Below are 23,163 nucleotides of genomic sequence, written 5' to 3'. Positions count from 1 at the left end.
TAGTCTAAACAAAATAGTAATGAACGTGTAACTATTGTATTTTAAGTATTTGTATGCTGTAAATAGGTAGTTTTTAATATATTATTTTGTCATGTTATTATTAGTTAGACTTTATTACTCAATCTAATCAGATTTGACACTGTATGAAAATATTACAGAAATGATACAGCTAGGTTTTTAATGACATTGTACGAAACAATGTATAATGTTTATTGAGTCATTGTAGAACTACATTTGCAGTTACACTATTTAGCTACAAGTTAAGCAGCTGACATCTCTCAGTGAGTAAAAATTAGTTATGTGCGGATCGGTATGGAAATATCGACACCTCCGATAGCATATTTTAATGCTCTAAAATCGATTCTCAAATGAAAACATCGATACTTTGATACTTCAGTCATTTGAGGTAATGTATATCATTGACAGGAACACGGGAAAAGTCATGAAATGGCTGAGATCTTGTCTAAATGATATGGGGCTGGTGGGAACTACTTTTTCAATCTGTCTTCCACCGAGGTAAGAAAGCGCAGCGGCACACTGCTCAGCCAGTCTGTAGTCTGTTGAAAGATGGCCGACTCTAAACGGAACCATGTGTGAATTGTGTCCAGGGTGTACCCCGCCTCTCGCCCAAAGCCAGCTGGGATAGGCTCCAGCATACCCTCGCGACCTTTGTGAGGACAAGTGGTATAGAAAACGGGTGGATGGATCGACTGCCCCCCACCCCTCCCTACCAACCACCACAAATAGATTGCAATCCCGAAGGAAATACTGATCACAATCTAGAAATATAATGCTAACACAACTAAAAAAAAAAACCCACAGATAAATATAAAAAAAACATAAAAGAAAACTGAAAAACATGGATGTCATCACACGCATATCGACCCGATACTGATACTGGAATCATCACTGTGATCATTTTGTGATGAAACTGGAAACCACACCGATCTGGGCTGTAGTGTGATGTGGAAACATCTTTATGGATAAAATACACCACACATAGTATATATTTAAAGCAAAATCGGTGTTGAATACACAACGTCACGTGCGGCCATACTCGCCTGTTTAGGCAGGTAAAGCTGTGATCCAAGATGAGTGATACACAGTCAAAACATGATGAGGAGAAGTGATCTCAGATGAAGGCTGCTTTCAGCAACGCGTGGGCCCGAGGCTGCCTTTGGATTAAATTAGAGAGAAGTACTTGGGAACAATACAATGGTCCTTTCTAACTCACGCTAATCCTTGTTGGTATTACAAGCGGTTTCATATGACTCCACAGAGAAAAGGCGACAAGCGGCACACAGAAGAACCGTTTCGCTACAGACTACAGAAAACAACAAAGAGAAATGTCAGCGGTGAGTAGCAACTTTTTATTGTTTAGTTTGTATATTGGAGGAAATATAAAATGGGGTAACAGTGTAGTGGATGAATTTTGCAATACTTTTATGATCGTTATGGTTATTGTTGTTGACAGAAGGGACCAGCAGGGATGGAGCAAAAAAAATGTTCCTCTTTGCTGTTTTGTTCTAGTAAAAGTTGCATTTTATCTCTGCATACACAGTTAAATAGGTGACAGTGTTTTAACTAGGGGTGGGAATCGTAGAGGAAGTCACAATGGCATATTATGCAAACGACACCTATAGTATTATGATAACTGTGCGCTTATATTTTTCTGCAATAGCGTTTATGTATATATTGTACTCACAGCAGCCATTTTGACACAGTAAGAAGTAAAGAGTAGAACAAACACAATTAGCAGGATTGCACCAAAAAGTACAACAAATGGCAAGTAAATGTTGTAGAAGGGGGCAACACGGGCCAAGGACAAATCAATTACTGTACATTTTGGAGAGGATCTGGATAAAGGTGCAGATACAGAAATGTATTATTACCATTTGAGTGGCATGCAAAGAATGGTCCACCCCCATAATCATAATGGCTCCGCCCTTCTGTTTCGTCATCCTCCATGAGCTAGGATGTAGCTAACGAACAGATGGACAAACACACACGAATACACTTAACAGTTTGGCCTGGGTGGAGGTCTGTGCTCTATTGAGTGACAATGTAATTCAATGTGGACATTGAATCCCGCTTCACAGGGGTTACTTTCCGGGACCACCGGTGAATGGCAAAAAAAAATGTAAGCAAATGAGAAGCCCATAAAGCCCCTCCTCCAATTTTGGATCAGCATTTGCAATGAAAGTAATTATTACATTATATTCAGAACCCTCCACTCCGCTCTTCCGTTGCCATTGTTCACTTGCGACATCATCAAGGTTTGAACCCGAAATATGCCTTACACACATATTAAACACATTTAAAGCATATAATGTATAGGTACTTCCCATTAATGAATGATAATGTAAGATGATCGATTAACAGATGGCAGAGTCACGGTGTAGCCTTTAGCCTGGTTGTCAGACCAGTGCTGGAGGCTAGCAGGTTAGAGAAGGCGTTTCTCAAAGCCATGTTTATCGACACTGCTTTCCAGTTGTAATTCCATATAATTTACTAGTTTGTGTTCATCTTGCTGCAGGTTTAGAGGCCGGATTGACTGTCAAAGCTAGTGCTTCTGTAGCCAAACAATCTTTTGCATCTCACAGCAGACCACTATGGTGCATTGAAAGACCACCAAACAATGTGCGAAATCTCAACACTTGACAAAAAACATTATCTGTGGAGCATAACGACATAAACATGTAAAAATTGTGTGCTTTCATACAGTGGTCTGCTGTACATTTGACCTGTATTATTACATATTTATGAATTTTTACCAATTTATGGTGAATGAGATGTGTTTTTAAAAATAACTAAAAATATCTAAATATTTTTTTTTTACCAAAAATCAGCAAATTTTGGTATCCACTGTATTGCTAAAACAACAAATCTGGTGATGGTAGCCTAGGCACGCCGTAATAATGTTGTTTTGATTGGTTGTATCGATAATCACAATTACCAGTACATGAAGGAGAATAAGGAAAAATCAACATTGTCATGAAGCGCACAACTGCACATACATTGTTTTGCGTCATTCAAAATCGAATTCAGTGATGTGAAAAAGTGTTTGCCCCCTTCCTGACGTTGCCCCCTTCCTGATATCCTTAGTTTGTCACACTTAAATGTTTCACATCATCCAACAAAATTAAATATTAGTCAATAACAACAGTTTTTAAATGAAACATTTTATCATTAAGGGAGAAAAAAAAAATCCAAACCTATATGGCCCTGTGTGAAAAAAGCGATTGTCCCCTAAACCTAATAACTGGTTGGGCCACCGTTAGCAGCAACAACTGCAACCAAGCATTTGCGATAACTTGCAATGAGTCTCTTAAAGCGCTGTGGAGGAATTTTGGCCCACTCATCTTTGCAGAATTTAAATTCAGCCACATTGGAGGGTCAGGACTTTGACTAGGCCACGCCAAAGTCTTCATTTTGATTTTCTTCATCCATTCGAAGGTGGACTTGCGGGTGTGTTTTGGATCATTGTCCTGCAGCATAACCCAACTTCGTTTCAGCTTGAGGTCACGAGCAGATGGCTGGACATGCTCTTTCAGAACTTTTTGGTAGACTTAAGAATTTATGGTTCCATTTATCACAGTAAATCTTCCAGGTCCTGAAGCAGCAAAACACTCCCGGACCATCACACTACTGCCACCATATTTTACTGTTGGTATGTTCTTTTTCTGAAATGCGGCGTTACTTTTACGCCAGATGTAATGGTACACACACCTTCCAAAAAGATCAACTTTTGCCTCGTCAGACCACAGAGCATTTTCCCCAAGGTCTTGGGGTCAAGGTCATCAAGATGTTTTCTGGCAAAATATAGATGAGCCTTAATGTTATTTTTGTTCAGCAATGGTTTTCGTCTTGGAACTCTGCCATGAAGGCCGTTTTTGCCCAGTGTCTTTGTTATGGTGGAGTCATGAACCTTAACTGAAGCAAGTGAAGCCTGCAATTGTTTGGATGTTGTTGTTGGGTCTTTTGTGACCTTTTGGATGCATCGTCGCTGAGCTTTTGGGGTAATTTTGGTTGGCTGGCCACCCTTGGGAAGGTTCACTACTGTTCCATGTTTTCGGCATTTGTGGATAATGGCTCTCACTGTGGTTCGCTGGAGTCCCAAAGCTTTAGAAATGGCTTTATAACCTTTTGCAGACTTGTAGATCTCAATTAATCTCAGTTAAATGATGTTTTAATGAGGGGGCAAACACTTTTTCACACAAAGCCATGTAGGTTTGGATTTTGTTTGTCCCTGAATAATAAAAAGTTTCAAACACTGCATTTTGTGTTGAGTTGTGTTGTCATTGACTCATCTTTAAATTTGTTTGATGATCTGAAAACGTTTACATGTGACAAACATACAAAAAAATAAGAAATCAGGAAGGGGCAAACACTTTTCCACACCACTGTGTATGAGGGTGCATCCATACAATATTGTAAAATATGCCGCTACATCATGATAATCCTCTTTTCATCCCACCCCTAGTTTTGACATTTTTATTATTATTAGTTGCATTATAGAATTATTTCACTCACATTTAAAATATACTGTGGGCTTCATTTTTTTGATTGTAGTCCCCACCAACCTCTTGTGATTGGATGCTCCTGGTTGAACAGAAGAATGTAAGGAAACCTCTTTTTGGTCTTTTTTTCTGTCCGAGAACCAACAAATTTAGTGTCAAAGAGCCTAAAAAGGTAGAAAATAAGTAGTCTTCTTTTCCACCCATTTGTTGCTCTTTGTGTTCCTCAAAGCCTCTTCAGTGACAAATACGTCATGTCTGTGTTTTGTGGCAGATAAATGTTCGAGTTACGAGCATGGACGCTGAGCTGGAATTTGCCATCCTGCCCAGCACCACTGGCAAACAGCTTTTTGATCAGGTATGTTCACCTCATCATACACCCTTGCTAAGCAGTCATGTGATGACGTTGTTGTGTTTAGATAGTGAAGACAATCGGGCTGAGGGAAACTTGGTTCTTCGGTCTGCAGTATCAGGACAGTAAAGGATTTTCCACCTGGCTTAAGCTCAACAAGAGGGTGAGGAAAAAGTTTACGTTGTCACCCAAACTCCACCCTTGACAAATGCTCCTAAATAAAGATCCAACAGCGATAATGATTTTGTCAATCCATCGAGGTTAATTAGCTGCTTTCTTCATGAATCCCTCTGCTGTGGGATGCTGATCCCAGGTGACAGCTCAAGATGTGAAGAGACACAACCCGTTGTTGATTAAGTTCAGGGCCAAGTTTTACCCTGAGGATGTTGCAGAAGAACTCATCCAGGAGGCAACACAGCATCTTTTCTTTCTGCAGGTTAGTGAGGAATACAATACAGTATAACCAAGAGAAGTTAACATCACGATGGCAGTTGTTAGCTGTACTTGTACATTTGTACGTTGAAGAAAGTTATACCATTTTTAAAAAAAATGTTGACACCTTTAAGGTATTCCAAAACACTTATAACAATATTAAAGGAATAATTTCAACACTTTTTTAAGCTTGAAAAACCTTTTAAACTAGTTTTATATGTAAAAAAATGCCGCCTTACATAATAGTAGTACCCTGTGGATGCATAGACAAACCAGGCATCTCAATCAAAACATATGCCATAACAACCTCTGGGGGTTCCACCATGAGTTGCACGCTTGTTAATTCTCTCAGGATTTCCATGAGGGAGTTCATGTACACATAAAACAGTTTCAGGTTCATTAAGTAAACGTTAGGACCAATTTTTTGACTTAAATAAATATAAATACAGTAGATCCCCACTTTTCATGGGAGTTACATTTCAAGCCGACCAGAGAATGGCAAAAATCCACAAGTAATTGATACGCTCATAAAAATATCAATTTTTGACACATGGCCTGCTCCAAAACCTAGTGCTGTTGAGGTTCTCCTCTGATTTGGATCAACATTTACAATAAAAGTGACGGTTGTAAGCATTAGATTAGATTCACCTCCAGAACCCTCTCTCTTCAATAGCCGTTGTTCACTTATGACAGAAGTTGGCAAGATAAAAGCTAAATGCGCAATCCAGGATTAAGCCCTGAACAGGCCTCAGACACTTATTAAATGCATTTAAATTATAAAATATATAAGTACTCACGATGAATGGTGAACAGATGCAATCTGAGTCAGGGTGTAGACAGTCACCGCACACAACTATGGAGTGTTCAAGGACGCTTGAAAAAAAAAAACATTATCAGTGACGCAATAAACATGTAAAATTGTGGGCTTTATTAACAGTGGTACATGTATGCAGTGCAATTTTACATTTATTATCACATATTTTTTAATTAGTACCGACTTAGGGTGAATCTTATGTTTTCTGCTGAAAAAAACGGCCTATTTTCCCATTTTCCTATTATTATTATTATTATTATTATTATATATTTTCCTATTTTTTTAAATGATCTTTTGACGAAACATTAGGAAATTTGCGCACCTCTGAAGGCTGAATCGCATATGTGCGTGGATCAACTGTAATTCTACATGAGATAACTAATTCTTTGTCATTCAGGTTAAAGAGAGCATCCTAAATGATGACATCTATTGTCCACCTGAGACCGCCGTGCTGTTGGCCTCTTATTCGGTCCAGGTCAAACATGGAGACTTCAGGAAAGACTACCATGTACCAGGCTACCTAACAAGAGAAAAGCTGTTGCCCCAAAGGTGGCTAGTCCATCCTCTGGATAACAAACTTTAACTTTATTCCGTCATCTGAATTCTAACCGGTGTGTCGCCTTTACTGATAAAACCAGGGTTTTAGAGCAGCACAAACTGAATAAGAATGAGTGGGAGGAAAGAATCCAAGTGTGGCATCAAGAGCACAAGGGAATGCTGAGGTAACCCAGCCCAGTGATTCAGGAAGTCAGTACATACCGACTTGCAAACAGGTGTTTCACAGCACATGACATGACTCTTCATCACAGGGAGGACGCCATAGTGGAGTACTTGAAGATAGCCCAGGATCTAGAGATGTATGGGATCAACTACTTCAGCATCAAGAACAAGAAAGGAACGGAGCTCTGGTTGGGAGTGGATGCCCTGGGCCTCAACATATATGACAAAAAGGACAAGTAGGTCTTCGATTCAGAAGGCATGATTATAAACGGGAGGTGCATTTTCACACACTAGTTCTGAAACAGTGTTAGAATTATGAGCACATTTGATGAAATTACCCAGGTTTGTTTTTGTGTAATTAAGATTAATTTGAACTGTGTTGGGTTAACAGCTTTGGCACAAATGAAATGGGTTGCTTGTCGGCACTGGATGTGTTTTTCCATGTTGGTGAAGATCTTCCTTGTCAAAGCTTAGAGATAATATTCACAGTAATCCTATTGTGCATGAAAAACGTTATTTTTATTCTTCAGCTGCACATGACCCCAGCAGCAATAAGCATGCCCAGTTTTATACTCAGTCAAAGAACAAAATGTGCTGCTTATTTTGTGACCCAATCCATGCAACACTTTCTGGAAGATCAAAGGTCACTTTATGGATTGATAAGCAATGATGTTATGGTAAAGTTAATGGTTTTGTTTGTTTCGGACATGGTTAACAAGTTGAGGAACATTACATGTTTACCGTCATAAAATGATGAAGCATCCGATCAGAGGCCGAGTTAATTAAAGCATTAACAGGAATAGGGATGCTCCGACCAGGTTTTATGCTGCCGATTCCAATACTGATCATCCAGGACTGAAATCAGCCGATCACATGGATTCATTTTACATTTTGAAATTTATTTATGATAACTTCCACTGGTCAGAATTCAGTTAATTTCAGTTATTACCTTAACCTTCCGACTGTCATGCGCATACGGGCAAGTGACCACGTGGCTCCATTAGCTGCCGTTTGACTGATGATCACACCGTCAGCCTCAAAAACTCACCATACTGTGTCAAGTGTTTGTTCTTGAAATGGCTTATTAAAATCAAGCTTTTTAACGTGCTAGCCCCACAAGATCAGTTTTCGTGGCATGTGTTGGTTAAGTTAAGTTCTACACAGCAGACATGATTGTTTATGTTTGGCACGTGGGCGCACTGTGAAGGAAAGTGGGAGGAGGATGCTGCCCAAGACGTTAGTTAGGGCGGGACATTACGCTGCACGCATGGATCGCTGCGAGCGCCAGTAGTACTATCCACTTCTCACTAATCCTGACGCTGGCCAGAATAAGCGATAGAGAATGAATGAATGAATGACACCCGCAATCCAGCATTCACGCCACTGCAAATTCACAGATTTTTTGGTCAAAATGTTTTTTCTCTGGAAACAGGCTCCATAAAAAAACACATTTCATTTACCCTAAGTTGGCAGCAATTTATAAATATATGATAATACATGTACATATACCACTGTTAGAAAGTACACATTTTTTTAACATCTTTGTTTTTCTGCTTCACTGATAATGTTTTTTTTTGTCAAGTGATGAGACTTCGCATTTTGTTCAGCGGTCCTTGAATGCACCATAGTTGTGTGCTGTGACTGGCTATTACGTGACTCTGATTCTGGTTCATCGATCAGTTTACATTATCATTCATTAGTGGTGAGTACCTATACATTTTATACTTTAAATGCATTTGGTGTGTGTTAGCGTTAAAGTGTGTGAGGCATATTTAAGGCCTAAACGTGGATTGGGTCGCTCGTGAACAATGGCAATTGAAGCTAGAAAAGGAGTGTTCTGGAGCTTAATCAAATCTAATAAGTAAAACAGTGACTTTTATTGCAGATGTTGAACGTCAACGTCAAGCCAGCAGGAGGGCTTACAGGAGGAGGGTAGTGAGCCGTGTGTCAAAAATAGACATTAGAAATTAGAATATAGTATACAGCAGTGGTCCCCATCCCCCGGGCCGCAGCCGTGGGTCATTTGGTACCGAGCCGCACAGAAAGAAAAAATAATCTCCATTATTTAATTTTTTTATGTTTTACTTTGAAAAGTGGCCGGATTCTCTCTGTTACATCCGTCTCACTTGACGCATGTGTATTGTGGGTGTGCTAACTTTATCTCATGCCGCACAGATAGACTACTACTGTATTTTTACCGTTTTTCTTTCACCTCATATTTGGTGTCAAATGCTGATACTATGTGGGAATGCATAAAGGTAAGTTTTGATGACTTACTGAGTGCTAATGTGCACATTTGTCTCAAGTTAATAGTTCATACTAGCACACTGCCTTTTACCACACACGTCAAACAGCGATGTAATAATCTCTCTGGAAAAACTTGGCTGGAACTTGAACTGGTGGATGGTGGGTCAGCATTCATTTTGTGCTTTTAATTTGATGTTATTCATGTCTTAGTGTGACACAATACATCATAAATAAGATAAATTAGATCGCTATAATGTACGAACCCCCCTGGTCCGCGGGAGATTTGTGGGAACACAAGCCGGTCCGTGGGTCAAAAAAGGTTGGGGACCACTGGTATACAGTATTTCACCACACTTTTGCCAAATGTTTGAGTTGATTGAATTTGTGTCTGGCCTGTCCTATAACAAAGTATTCCAATCTTCTACAGGTTGACCCCAAAGATTGGCTTCCCCTGGAGTGAGATCAGAAATATTTCTTTCAATGACAAGAAGTTTGTCATTAAACCAATTGACAAGAAGTCTCCGGTATGTGCAGTAGCATTATACAGTAACAACATTTCATCTTTACAGGCCATTCCATTAGGCTTGTGTAGTACAAGGGGAAATGGTTGGGTTTTGTCTCATGCAGATATAAATTAAATGTTTATTAGTTTACCAAAATCTATGGATGGCCGTGTAATTAAAGGCCATTTCGTTAAGTGCACACGGTTGAATGTTTAGTAGTCATTATCAGATCATGAATATATTATTTTTTACATGAAAAGCTTTTGACAACTACAAACAGGAGCCTAATGACTACTTCACACATATGCTAATTCTAATTTATTCAATGTGGCTATAAACAGGTTTAGTGTGTTACTAAGGAAAATAACCTGTAAATGCATAAATCACAGCTGATTATGAAATAATGATCATAATTCTGCTTCACAGGCAGAGAATTCACACCTGTCTATCTTGAATATGTTCTTATGATGTTGTATATTCAACTATAAGTAACTCGGTGCTTCTTGAATATTGGGGTGGACCCCCCGGGGGAGGCGGGGAACTGTCAGGGGGGGCGTGAGAGGCAGGGAGGACTTCCAGTGTTAGTGCAGATCTGCCAACATGTCTGATTTTGTCGTACTTTGCATGGAATTTGACTCTTGAATATGCTTGAATGCTTCAGTGCTGTCCGTTTTGCTGCATTTTGCTGGTTTCAGTTTCGAGTTCGGAATGTACAGTACAGATAAATAAATAGAGCTTAGCAGTTTCTTTGAAAATATTTCTGTCCTCCAGTGGGGGCATGATAGAAAACAATTGAGCACCGCTGAACTAACTGAAGCTTTTTGTGTTAAAGGACTTTGTTTTCTATGTACCTCGTCTGCGCATCAACAAACGTATACTGGCGCTGTGCATGGGAAATCACGACTTGTACATGCGCAGACGTAAACCTGACACCATCGAGGTGCAGCAGATGAAGGCCAAAGCCAAAGAGGAGAAGAACAAGAGACAGATGGAGAGGTAAAGAAAATGATGAGGACTTCTCTCTCTCTCTCTCTCTCTCTCTCTCTTCTTCTTTTTTTTTTTTTTTTTTTACAATTTACAGTGTGCTCTCTGTACTTAAGAAAGAACCGTCAGGGGATGGAGTTGTTTCAGACGTGTATTTATGCACAATTCTCTTGTCAGGGCTCTGCTCGAGAGTGAGAAAAAAAAGCGTGAAAATGCCGAGAAGGAAACAGAGAAGATTGCTCGTGAGACCATGGAGTTGATGGAGAGATTGAGACAGATTGAAGAGCAGACAAAGAGAGCTCAAGATGGTCTGACAACTTTCTGAGTATTGCCATTTTTTTTGTTGTTTGCGAACAAGTGACTTACCATATTGTAATATTCAAGATTTGAGAATACCCCCCAATGCAGTGTATACTATACTGTATGGGTGTATGCCTGTGCTGGATGTTGCGTTTCAGAGCTGGAGGAGCAGACTCGCAGGGCTCTCGAGTTAGAGAAGGAGAGGACACTCGCACAAGAAGAAGCTGAGAGCCTGGACAATGACCACAGAGCTGCCATGCAGGCCAAAGCAGCCCTGCTACAACATTCTCAGTCTGAGATGAGAAGTCAGGAAGAACTGGTAAATACTTCATCAATATGACAATATAACATGTATGGGGTCTTTTTTTTTGGGGAAAATTTGTACACATTTTCTGATATAATAATAATGATCACACCTGTTCTTCATGGTCCTTCATCCACATTCTATCGCATCCATACACAGCTGTCCACATGACTCCTAATGGTGTAAGAAACTAATAGCTGTCAGATCTAGGCTTCTCTCACTACATTGAAGAATCTCTTCAAAACTCATCTCTTTTGAGAGCATCTCCTTGCCTCTCCTAACACTCTAACATGTCCTAGTCCTTACTAGTAGTGAACAGATTGTGTTTTGTTTCCGACAACTTCTACTCTGATAATCTGCAAAATGACTGCACTTAAATATTATTTGTGCGAGAAACGTCTTTTTGAGGTTATTTGAATGATTTGAATAAATCAGCGCTTGATTCTGCTTTAGAATCCATGTGTGCATCCACAAACACACACACACACACCTATTGTCACGACAGACACACACACGCACAGAGACAGAGCACAGTGACCTTAGAACAGGAGCACTCTTAACTCTTTGCCCATTTGTGTGCACACGTGGATAGGCCACTGAGCTGGCAGAGCTTACAACGAAAATCTCCCAGCTGGAAGATGCCAAAAAGAAAAAGGACGAGGAGGCAATGCGATGGCAGAAAAGGGTGAGAATTAATGAAAGAACCAAGAGGCAGATAAAGGATGAATCAAAAATGAGCATAGAGGGAATGTCTGGCACTACTAAGTGAACAAGGTATGAGCTGTAAGATAGAAGGAAGGAATCAAACACAGGCAAGAATAGCCTAAATTTTGAATTGATGGGTAGTTCTGATTAGTATGTCACACTCCAGTAAATCTATTGTTAATTCAAACATTACACATCAAAATTACAGAACACACAGCAATTTTGTTTTTGCACCAATCTGTCATAAGCTGAACTCAAGGATGTACACAATAGGCCTCTGACTATTCACAAATCTTTGCAAATCTTTGTTAGTGTTTTAACTTTCTCACAGGCAGACCCCAGTCAGTCAGAGTCCACAATCGCACATCCAGCTCAAGAATTGTGAGCACTGGGACCCCTCAGGGGTGTGTGCTGAGTCCGCTCCTCTACACGCTCTTCACCTACGATTGCGTGGCCTCCCAGAACAACACCAGCATCATTAAATTTGCGGATGACACGACAGTCATCGGACTGATCACTGGTGGTGTTGAAACATCATACAGAAGAGAGGTGGCGGACCTCATAGCTTGGTGTCGTGATAACAATCTCTTCTCAATACAGATAAGACTAAAGAGATGATCATCAACCCAAGAACAAAAAAGGAGCCGCATAAACCCCTGTTTATTGATGAGACTGAGGTGTAGAGGGTGAAAACCTTCAAGTTCCTTGGCACACACATCAGCGAGGACCTCACCTGGTCTCACAACACCCAACAAATTCTGAAGAAGTCCCAAAGGAGACTGTACTTCCTGAGAAGACTGAGGAAATTTGGCATGTCCACCACAATCCTGAGTTGCTTTTACAGATGCACTTTGGAAAGTGTCCTTACCGCCTCCATCACTGTTTGGTACGGTAACTGTACAACACGTGATAGGAAGGCACTCCAGCGGGTAATCAAGACCTCACAGAACATTGTTGGGGCAGCCCTCCCCTCACTGCAAGACATTTATAAATCTAGAGTCCTACGCAGAACACACAACCTCATCAAGGACAGCACACATCCACAACACTCATTATTCACACTCCTACCGTCAGGCAGACGCTACAGGAGTTTGAAGTCCAGGACCACAAGGCTGGCAAACAGCTTTTACCCACAGGCCATCAGGCTTCTCAATGAAGCACTCGCACACGCCGCACGCAACACACGCACACACTCATAGCACTTTATTTATTTATTTATTTATTTGTATTATTTATTTGTATTAATGTCTCTTCTGTTTTTGTTGCTTAATTTATTGGTATATATGTTTATGTGTTTATGTTTCTTATGTTCTTATTCTTTCTTGTGTTTTCTTTCTTTTCTTGGGAGAATGAACAGAATAAGATTTTCATTGCATGGTATAACTGCTGTTTTACCATGCACATGACAATAAAACTCTCTTGAACTTCTTCATCCAGCTCGAAGGCGTGGCATATCAGGATGCTGAGTAAAACGTATGATTATTGCAACAATGTCCCGGAGCCTGGCCACAGTAAAAGGCCACTCCAAGATATGCACCTTTATCACACAGCACAATGCCACAGATGTCACAAATGTTGAGGGAGCGTGCAATAGGCTTGCTGACTGCAGGGATGTCTACCAGAGCTGTTGCCTGTGAATTGAATATTAATTTCTCTACCATAAGCTGTCTCCACTGACAGTACATCTACCCACCTCACAACCACAAACCACATGTAAGTGCACCGTCCCAGGACGTCCACATCCACCATATTCACCTCCAAGATGGTCTGAGACCAGCCACCCTGACAGTTGCTGGAACAATCAGTTTGCATAACCAAAGAATTTCTGCACAATCTGTCAGAAACCACCTCAGGGGAGCTCATCTGCATGCTCTGCATATTTTGAAGTGGCCTTTTATTGGGGCCAGCCTAAGGCACGCCACAATTTAGTAAAAGTGTTATTTTTTTGCATTGTATCACTTTTATCTGTATCAGAGGGTAGACTGTTGCCATAGAACACGTACCCATGCTTCAAACTGATTATACAGTCACCTACGACAACGTTAAGTACACTCACGTGTCAAATGACTTGCAGCATCAGAAAACCTGTTTGCCTAATTGGGGATGAGTTTACATTGGACAATCCTGTAGATTAGGCTAGCATGTTAAATAAAAAAAACAGCAAGGAACATCTATTGTGTTAATATTGAACCTAAGCCAGGTATTGCATCCGATTTTAAAAGCATACTTAGCATTAAAGTTAAAAGGTTGGACAAATCTACTTGTGTTGGGATACGTCACTGCCATGCCTCACTCATGTTTGTGTTTGTTGACAGGCGATGATGGTAGAAGCTGATCTGGAGAGAACCAAAGAGGAGCTCAAGATGAAAATAATGGGGATCCACATCCAGGATTCGCTTCACCTTCACATGCATGATCATGACGAGACAGATGAGAGCAGCGCTGAAGCAAGTGCCGAGCTGATGTCTCCTGACACGGTCCGCGATCGCAGTGAAGAGGAAAGAGTAACAGAGGCCCAGAAGAACCAGAGACTGCAGAAGAACTTGAAGGCAGGGATACATTTATATGAACATTTACTAAGTAGCTTGAGGTTGACTTTGGCACAGTTTTATAGATATTTTTGTATTTTAATCACAATTTTACCACTAAAATGTTTTTCTGGAGATGTACCCCAGAGGCTCAAATCCCCTGTCAATCACAATTCTACCCCGTTCAATGCTATTTGTTGAAGGTAAACTACTGTTAGCTTTTAAATGGATGTTTTGCCATCAATCAGATGGGTTTCTGGAAAATTGACAGAAAATTATAAGTAAAGTCTCAAGTCAAGACAGTTCGAGTCAAGTCCGAAGTCATTGGCTTGAAATTTTTGAGTCCTTACAACTCATAAGCACTATTTAGTGTCTCCCAAATAAAATGCCATTTTAACAATGTAACAATCTATTACATTTGACAAATACAATGAATGCATGTTGAATTGTTTTATTTTTTAAACAGAGTAAGACCAGTATGACAAGACTTTGGCACAGAAAAAGAGTGCTGACATAGCATTCAGGATTTAGTCAGTGCACGGAAATGTAATCCACTCATTCGTTGTTTGTTCTTAAACCTGATTGGACGTTAACAGATGCATTCAGTGAGGCAGATTCAAAGGGAAAATATGTTGTCTTGGATGTTACATAATAACAATCACGTTAGTTGAATACTTTGAATGGGGAGACATTTTACTCAGCACATTCACCGAAAATCTCAAGTACAGTGGTGTGAAAAAGTGTTTGCCCCCTTCCTGGGTTCTTATTTTTTTGCAAGTTTGTCACACTTAAATGTTTCAGATCATCAAACAAATTTAAATATCCGTCAACACCACTGAGCACAAAATTTATTTTTTAAATGAAACCTTTTATGATCAAGGGAGAAGAAAACATACAAACCTACATGGCCCTGTGTGAAAAAGTGATTGGCCCCTAAACATAATAAGTAGCAGCAGCACTGCAATCAATCGTTAACTTGAAATGAGTCTCTTACAGCCCTGTGGAGGAATTTTGGCCCACTCATCTTTGCAGAATTGAAATTCAGCCACATTGGAGAGTTTTCCAGCATGAATCCTTTTAAAGGTCATGTCACAGCATCAGATTCAGGTCAGGACTTTGACTAGGCCACTCCAAGGTCTTCATTTTGTTTTTCTTCAGCCATTCAGAGGTGGACTTGCTGGTGTGTTTTGGATCATTGTCCTGCTGCAGAACCCAAGTTCGTTTCAGCTTGAGGTCACAATCAGATGGCTGGACATTCTCGTTCAGGATTTTTTGGTAGGCAGCAGAATTCATGGTTCAATTTATCACAGCAAGTCCAGGTTCTGAAGCAGCAAAACAGCCCCACACCATCGCACTACCTCCACAATATTTTACTGTTTATATGATCTTTTTCTAAAATGCGCTGTTACCTTTACGCCAGACCACAGTGTTTTCTCAAAGGTCTTCGGAATCATCAAGATGTTTCCTGGCAAAATTGAGACAAGCCTTAATGTTCTTTTTGTTCAGCAGTGGCTTTTGTCTTGGAACTCTGCCATGCAGGCAGTTTTTGCCCAGTGTCTTTCTTATGGTGGAGTCATGAACACTGACTTGAACTGAGGCAAGTGAGGCTTGCAGTTCTTTGGCTGTTGTTGTGGGGTCTTTTGTGACCTTTTTGGATGAGTCATTGCTGCGCTCTTGGGGTAATTTTGGTTGGCCGGCCACTCCTGAGAAGGTACACCACCTTTCCATGTTTTCCCCATTTTTGGATAATGTCTTTGGATAAAGCTTTAGGAATTGTTTTATAACTTTTTCCAGACTGATAGATCGCAATTACTTTCTTTCTCATTTGTTCCTGAATTTCTTTAGATCTCAGCATGACGTCTAGCTTTCGAGGTTCTTTTGGTCTACTCCACTTTGTCAGGCAGGTCCTATTTAAGCGATTTCTTGATTGAGAACAGGTGTGGCAGTAATCAGGCCTGGGTGTGGCTAGAGAAATTGAACTGTGAGAACTGTGACAAACCACAGTTATATTTTAACGGTGGGGCAATCACTTTTTCACACAGGGCCAAGTAGGTTTGGATTATTTTGTCCCTTAATAGTCCATCCAGCCATCCATTTTCTATACCGCTTCTTCTCTTTAGGGTCACGGGGGGCATGCTGGAGCCTATCCCAGCTGACTTCGGGCGACAGGCGGGGTACACCCTGGACTGGTCGCCAGCCAATCGCAGGGCACATATAGACAAACAACCATTCACACTCACATTCATACCTATGGACAATTTAGAGTCGCCAATTAACCTAACATGCATGTTTTTGGAATGTGGGAGGAAACCAGAGTACCCAGAGAAAACCCGCGCATGCATGGAGAGAACATGCAAACTCCACACAGAAATGCCCAAGGGAGAATCGAACCCAGGTTTTCCCGATCTCCAGACTGTTACTGTGTTGGTCAACATGCTAACCACTAGACCACCGTGCGGCTCCCTTAATAATAAAAAGCTTAATTTAAAAAATACATTTTGTGTTCAGTTGTTTGATGATCTTAAGTGTGAGAAAGTCATTGATGTCGCAGCCAAAGACGAGTTGCAATTCTTTGATGATACTGTCGAGTCCAAACTCATCAAAATGGTGTCTCGAGTCAGGCCTCGAGTGCACACCTCTAACTAATGATGGTTGATGACTAAACAGTCTCAGTCACATACATGTAGTGATGTTAGGTCGTGCTTTGTTACTCCTGGCCTGCCTCATTCTGGTGTTTACTCTCTGATTTTGTGTGTATTCTCTGTTTATATGTGCAGTACAGTATAGCGGTTTTGAAATGTGCTCTTAAAAAGGCAGCCTAATTGCCTCCAAAAAGCATGTTTTACCAGGAACTAAGTGCACTCTACATAATTAGACATCGATGCAGGTACATTGTCATTCAGTTGATTTCATTCATATTGCATGCCTCATCCACTAAGTCTATTACTCTTGTAATACAATTGGACCCTATTTCCCAACCAAAACAAGATACTGTACGATGTTGCATAGAATTCCAGACACAGAGATGGATTTATTAACTATGGACAAAGGAATGTTTTCAGATTGGGATTGAGGAGAGAGCAGGGTTGTGGGGTAAGGCTTGTGAATAGTCTCAGCTATGAGGATTTCATTCTGTCTGTTTGTGTTCTCTTTCAGTTCCTGAGCGCCGAGCTGGCTCAAGCTGTAGATGAGAGTAAAAAGACCCCCAATGACCTGATCCACGCTGAGAATGTGAAGGCAGGCCGTGACAAATATAAGACCCTACGTCAGATTCGTCAGGGCAACACCAAGCAGCGCATTGATGAATTTGAGTCCATGTGAGAAAAGTCCACTGTGTATGGAATGAATAATAAAGGATCGCTAATTGAATTGGATCAAATAGAGAAACAGATATAATATTAGTAATGTAAAAGATAGATGAAAAGCCTGAACACAACAACAACACAGCAAAAAGGATAAGCATGCGCAAGTACAAATTGACAGCGTGGACACTGACAGGGTGAACGAAAATACATTTCTCGGGGTCATAATAGATATGAACTGGAAATCTCACATTAAAAATATACAACATAAAGTGGCAAGAAATACCTCAATACTAAAAGTAAAATTTGTTCTGAACCAAAAATCACTAAAACGCTGTATTGTTTACTGATATGACCATACCTAACTTATTGTGTGGAGATATGGGGTAATCACTATAAAAGTACACTTCACTCACTGTCAATGCTACAAAAAAGGGCAGTTAGCATAATCAATAATGCCGCTTATAAGGAACATACAAACCCTTTATTGCTAAAGTTACATTTATTACAATTTGCTGATGTGGTAGACTTTCAAACAGCTAAAAGTATACATAAAGCTAACAATAACCTGTTACCCAAAAACATAAAACAATTCTTCTCAACAAGAGACACTTACATGCACGGAGAACGCTAAAAATCTTCAGCATTTCAGTATATGGAGTGAAATTATGGAACGGATTGAGCAAGGAACTCAAACAATGCACTAGAATGTGGGATTTTAAGAAACAGTACAAGCAGTTGACGTTCATAAAGTACAAGGAAGATACATACAATGCTAAGTCTAATCACTCTCACACTGACCACTGACTCTTCATTTCTGGTGAGTACATTGTCTATACTCACTCATTATCCAACTGTTTCTGTCGACTATTAACCCTTTTATTGGTTATTATCGATTTGTTATTATTATTGAGCCTGCTATATAATTTATTTGCAGTAAGTATATACCATGACTGTCATTGCACCATGTTGTTATATTGCCTTACCACTTTCCTATGTATGCACAATCGGCAAAGACTGCATTTGGAAAACAGGAGGTGAACAAATGAATTGCAACTGATGTGAAACGGATGAGGGGTAGGATTAAATAAGCTTTGCTAAGTGAAACTGTGGACTGTACCGTGTGATGCACTCAGGTGTAACTTGTATGCATGTTCCAAACGAATTAAACCATTAGCATTACCAACAACAAATAATATCCAGGCATATCCATTTTATGTAGATTTAATATCCTTGATTTTCTTTCTTATAGTATTAGTCAAAACTAAGCATTATTATCCCATTAAAGGCGGAATTTCTGACACAGATATTGTATTGGATCTCATTTGGTCATGCAAGCGTATGTTATCAATGTAGTTCTTTCTAGTTTATACACTTCTTCTCCTGAAATGTCCTTAGGTAAACTTTGATGCAGCCCGGCATTTAATGTCATACATATATTCTCACAAAATGCGAATTGCCATTTTCTTTATCACCATTAAAATGCACCGAGACCCCATCTGTTTATTGACGGCGCATCACAGTTTCCATATGAACGGGTTTGCATCACCTTTGATGTGTCAATTAATGCATGTCACCAAATTCAAAAGTGAAATTATCACCTTTGAAGAGATACTTGTTAATGTTAATATAAAACATAATGGATAACTTTTTCTGTCATTGTTGTAGGAAAACTCTAGACTTCATCATCATTTTCCAAACTATTGCTTGTGCTCTCTTGTTGCGTATCCAGCATGAGGTGACCCCTGTTTTGCTTAAATGCTCTGTTTGTAGTTTGAATTGCTCCACTACAATTAGCACTCCCTTGTAACTCACCCTTGTTTCGGTATCATGGCTACCGCCACTTTCATCAATGTCGTCTACCCAAGAGTGGGGATCATGCTCTGCTTCAGAATGTCAGGGTACATATTGGAATTGAAATGTTTCCCTCAGTGAACCGCAGCTCCCTCTTTGCAGCCCCGGACCATGATGCTACCACTGCCATGCTTGACTGTAGGGAAGACACAATTCCAGTAGTTTTCTCCCCACGTCTGTTGCCAGTTATTTAGACCAGTGATCCCCAACCCCCGGGCCGAAAGAAAAAATTATTTACATGATGTTTTATTTTGAAAAGTGGACGGATTCTCTCTGTTATATCCGTCTCACTTGACGCATGTCCATTGTGCGTGTGCTAACTTTCTCTCGCCGCACAGATAGACTACTACAGTATTTTTAGCATTTTTCTTTCACCTCATATTTGGTCTCAAATGCTGATACTATGTGGGAATGCATAAAGGTAAGTTTTGATGTCTTATTGAGTGCTAATGTGCACATTTGTCTCAAGTGAATTCATGCTAGCACACTGCCTTTTACCACACACGTCAACCAGCGATGTAAGAATCTCCAGAGATAAGATAAATTAGATCGCTATGATGTACGAACCTCATTTTTTGTCTGCTAACTCCTCTCAAACCAATCCAGTGTCAAAATCTTGAGGACATTCGGGATCCGTTGACTACAGTATCTATCAGGACTAGGTTTGGGCGTCATTTGAATTTTAATTTTTGTTTCCTGGTTCAGATTCTGATTCCTCTTTCCTCTTCCTAACCGGAGTACTCTTAAAATAAGTAAACAGCATGTAGCCCAAGGCGCTCTTAATTTGAAGTCGGCCGGAAGTATGTTGTGTGGGTTGAGAAGGTCCCTTGACTGTTGCTAACAGAGATGGACAACGCAAATGAATAAACTAGCCGTAGCGCCCGTCTTTTATTTCCACCAAACATCCACATCAGCTGGCTTACTCTCGATGACATTGGCTTGAGACAGACGTCATTTGTTGTTTGACTCCCTTGATTCCGATTGCCGACGTAGCGCGTCAAATACGAGGTACTCTGTTAGATCCACACCATGAATGTGTGAACATTAATCATGTTGGTCGTGCATCCTCCTTTTCATGTAACCCATCTTATTGTATTGCCACCACTCCAGTTGCAGCAAAACCTCCTTTTTTGCTTCAAACATGCTGTTTTCATTGTTCCGTGAGCTGGTAAATATATGTCTGTTGACAATAAGGTACCACATAACTCAAAAAATACAGACACATGAGACGTTACTGATATTATTATTATATTATTATATTATTATATGTTGTTGTGCTCTGCCGCCATTGCTTTAGAGGCATCTGCCTGCAAGGAGACCTCCTTCACAGCCTCTACATTTGTAATCTGGGAGACTCAGTGCTGCTGCCATGTAAACTTCACAGTCTCAATAGGCAGAGCTGCTGGAGGTTTTCTAAACTAGAGTTGTGCTGTAGTTTAGCAAGCGCCTCCACAACATCTTTGCTTATTGCTTCTCAAGGCTCCATTTTAAACAGCGACGCATCAGAATCACTGCTCTTCGCAGTTTGCACTCAGCTATTAGGTACTGTAGCTTGGAAACCTGCAGAAGCACATCTTTAAGTCTATACTTTCCACACAGACACAGTAAAAACAATTGATTTGATGACATTTGTTGATAATTCTGAATTTTCTTAAGTGGATTTGGATATCATTAAGTCAATGAAACTTCTTGTTCAGTGATTTATTCAATTTAGCAAAAAGACATGGGGTTTATCCCGTTTGGCCCCGTCTTTGCATTGTCACGTGATTCCCCCAATGTCTCCACTTTGTTGTAGTTTTTAGCCAATCAATCTACAGTATATATCCAAACAGGGTCTGGTTGACGATTTCCAAAAAGCCTCATAGAGACATCTTTCCATTTGGTCCAGCCACATTCTTGGCCATAAATATGACACCTAGTGTACGTCACAAAAGCAAGTACACCCCTATTTGCGTAGTTAGAGCATTGAAAACCTGTTTAAGACCTTCTAAATACAGTTTTAACATTATTAGAGCCCTCTAAACAAGAAATAACACCCCTTCAGCCACCTTTATACTCATATTACCCAATATAGTACACATAATAAGAGAAAATAAGCTAAGTTAAGACTTAAATAAGACTTGTGCTGGTTTGTGTCGCTATAACTGTGTTCCCTAGTGAGTGACAGAAAGTGACGTCCGGGGTTAAGAGTTGAGTTTTAGCTTGGTGTGGGTTACTGCAACAACTGTAGCCCGTTTTTTTTTAGTAGGCATTATTTGGGATTATTGCGCGGGTTGTGAGATAATTGAAACCTGTTGAAAAAAAAGCCTGTTGTTCAAGTCTGGTGCTTGTGTGTCTCACAACATTACAGTAACATTACTGACACCAAGTGACCAGTATAGAATACTACATTTCATTCATTTGAATGCGTCTTCTGAATGCCTTATATTTGTATTTTAGTTCATGTAGCCATTTTTATGCTTGAAAATGCTTAATTCAGGCAAAACAAATACATAAAATATGTTTTAAAATACATATTTTTGACATATTTTTATTAGTTGATATATTTTTGAAAAAACTTGATAGAGTGGAGCCGCAAATTCGAACTGCTACGTGGGGAGGGATGACTGTACTGGCAACACAAGGAGGTACCAAGATAATTGTGTCTTGGCTCCAGTCAAGCATGATGGTAGTAGCATCATCGTCTGTGCCGCGGTTCACTGGGGGAAACATGAACTACAACATGAACTGTGACATTGTGAACCAGAGCATTGTTCCCTCTCTTGGGAAAGTGGGCCGCATGGCAGTTTTCAAACATGACAACAATCCCTTAACACACCTGCAAGATGACAACTGCCTTGCTTAGGAAACTGAAGTAAAATCTAAAAAAATAAAGCTATACTATTTTCCAAGCTGTCCGCTGACTACTCGAAAGTATAGCTTCACTTTGTTGGTTGCTGAAATGTGAGTGGTGTACTCAGTTTTGTGTATTCATCTGTCATGTTTCGTTCATTAAAATTGTTCCTTTATTTCCCCCACTCAATTTTGTTTACAAAGCTTTATTGCAGTGGCGGGTGGTGTATTTCATACCTGCGCCTTCACTGGGGACTGAAGGGACCCAATCTCCCTCTTAATACCACCACTATCGCATCACAATTATACAGACCATCAATAATATACAACAATGCAACATAACAATGCATGGCATGACGGATTTGGAGATGAATACCATTGTTACTAAAGCAACAAACCCAGTTAACTCTTTATCTTCCAATACATCATCTCTAAACAACTCCAAACCTCTACACCAGTGGTCCCCAACCTTTTTTGACCCACGGACCGGCTTGTGTTCCCACAAATCTCCCGCGGCCGGGGTGGGGGGTTCGTACATTATAGCGATCTAATTTATCTTATTTATTATGTATTGTGTCAAACTACAACATGAATAACATCAAATTAAAAGCACAAAATGAATGCTGACCCACTATCCACCAATTCAAGTTCCAGCCAAGTTTTTCCAGAGAGATTATTACATGGCTGTTTGACGTGTGTGGTAAAAGGCACTGTGCTAGCATGAATTAGCTTCAGACAAATGTGCACATTAGCACTCAATAAGTCATCA

The 23,163-nt window shown here is 40.1% G+C and overlaps 1 protein-coding gene across 6 annotated transcripts in view; it reads left to right on the top strand.

The window, feature by feature from the left end:
* LOC129189515 (moesin-like) overlaps positions 1–22,742 on the top strand; it is a 41,954-nt gene extending 19,212 nt beyond the window's left edge. For 2 of the 6 annotated variants that reach the window (XM_054791254.1, XM_054791255.1), the window contains 15 exons: positions 1,280–1,355; positions 4,573–4,620; positions 4,792–4,875; positions 4,937–5,032; positions 5,183–5,305; positions 6,513–6,664; positions 6,754–6,837; positions 6,925–7,071; positions 9,510–9,606; positions 10,418–10,581; positions 10,747–10,877; positions 11,028–11,188; positions 11,766–11,858; positions 14,194–14,427; positions 17,563–22,741. In XM_054791254.1, the coding sequence (XP_054647229.1) occupies positions 1,347–1,355; positions 4,573–4,620; positions 4,792–4,875; positions 4,937–5,032; positions 5,183–5,305; positions 6,513–6,664; positions 6,754–6,837; positions 6,925–7,071; positions 9,510–9,606; positions 10,418–10,581; positions 10,747–10,877; positions 11,028–11,188; positions 11,766–11,858; positions 14,194–14,427; positions 17,563–17,727 (1,788 nt within the window). In that variant the 5' untranslated portion in view covers positions 1,280–1,346 and the 3' untranslated portion in view covers positions 17,728–22,741. Of the gene's footprint in view, positions 1–182; positions 1,356–4,572; positions 4,621–4,791; positions 4,876–4,936; positions 5,033–5,182; positions 5,306–6,512; positions 6,665–6,753; positions 6,838–6,924; positions 7,072–9,509; positions 9,607–10,417; positions 10,582–10,746; positions 10,878–11,027; positions 11,189–11,765; positions 11,859–14,193; positions 14,428–17,562 lie in introns of those variants that run through there. The other 4 variants (XM_054791256.1, XM_054791259.1, XM_054791257.1 and 1 more) reach the window with 4 other exon arrangements.
* The last annotated feature ends 421 nt before the right edge of the window (positions 22,743–23,163 follow it).

Source organism: Dunckerocampus dactyliophorus, chromosome 11 (genome assembly GCF_027744805.1).
Source record: "Dunckerocampus dactyliophorus isolate RoL2022-P2 chromosome 11, RoL_Ddac_1.1, whole genome shotgun sequence".
NCBI classification, from domain to species: domain Eukaryota; kingdom Metazoa; phylum Chordata; class Actinopteri; order Syngnathiformes; family Syngnathidae; genus Dunckerocampus; species Dunckerocampus dactyliophorus.
The sequence above is the reverse complement of the archived record's forward strand: the minus strand, read 5'-3'. Positions and strand labels throughout refer to the sequence as shown.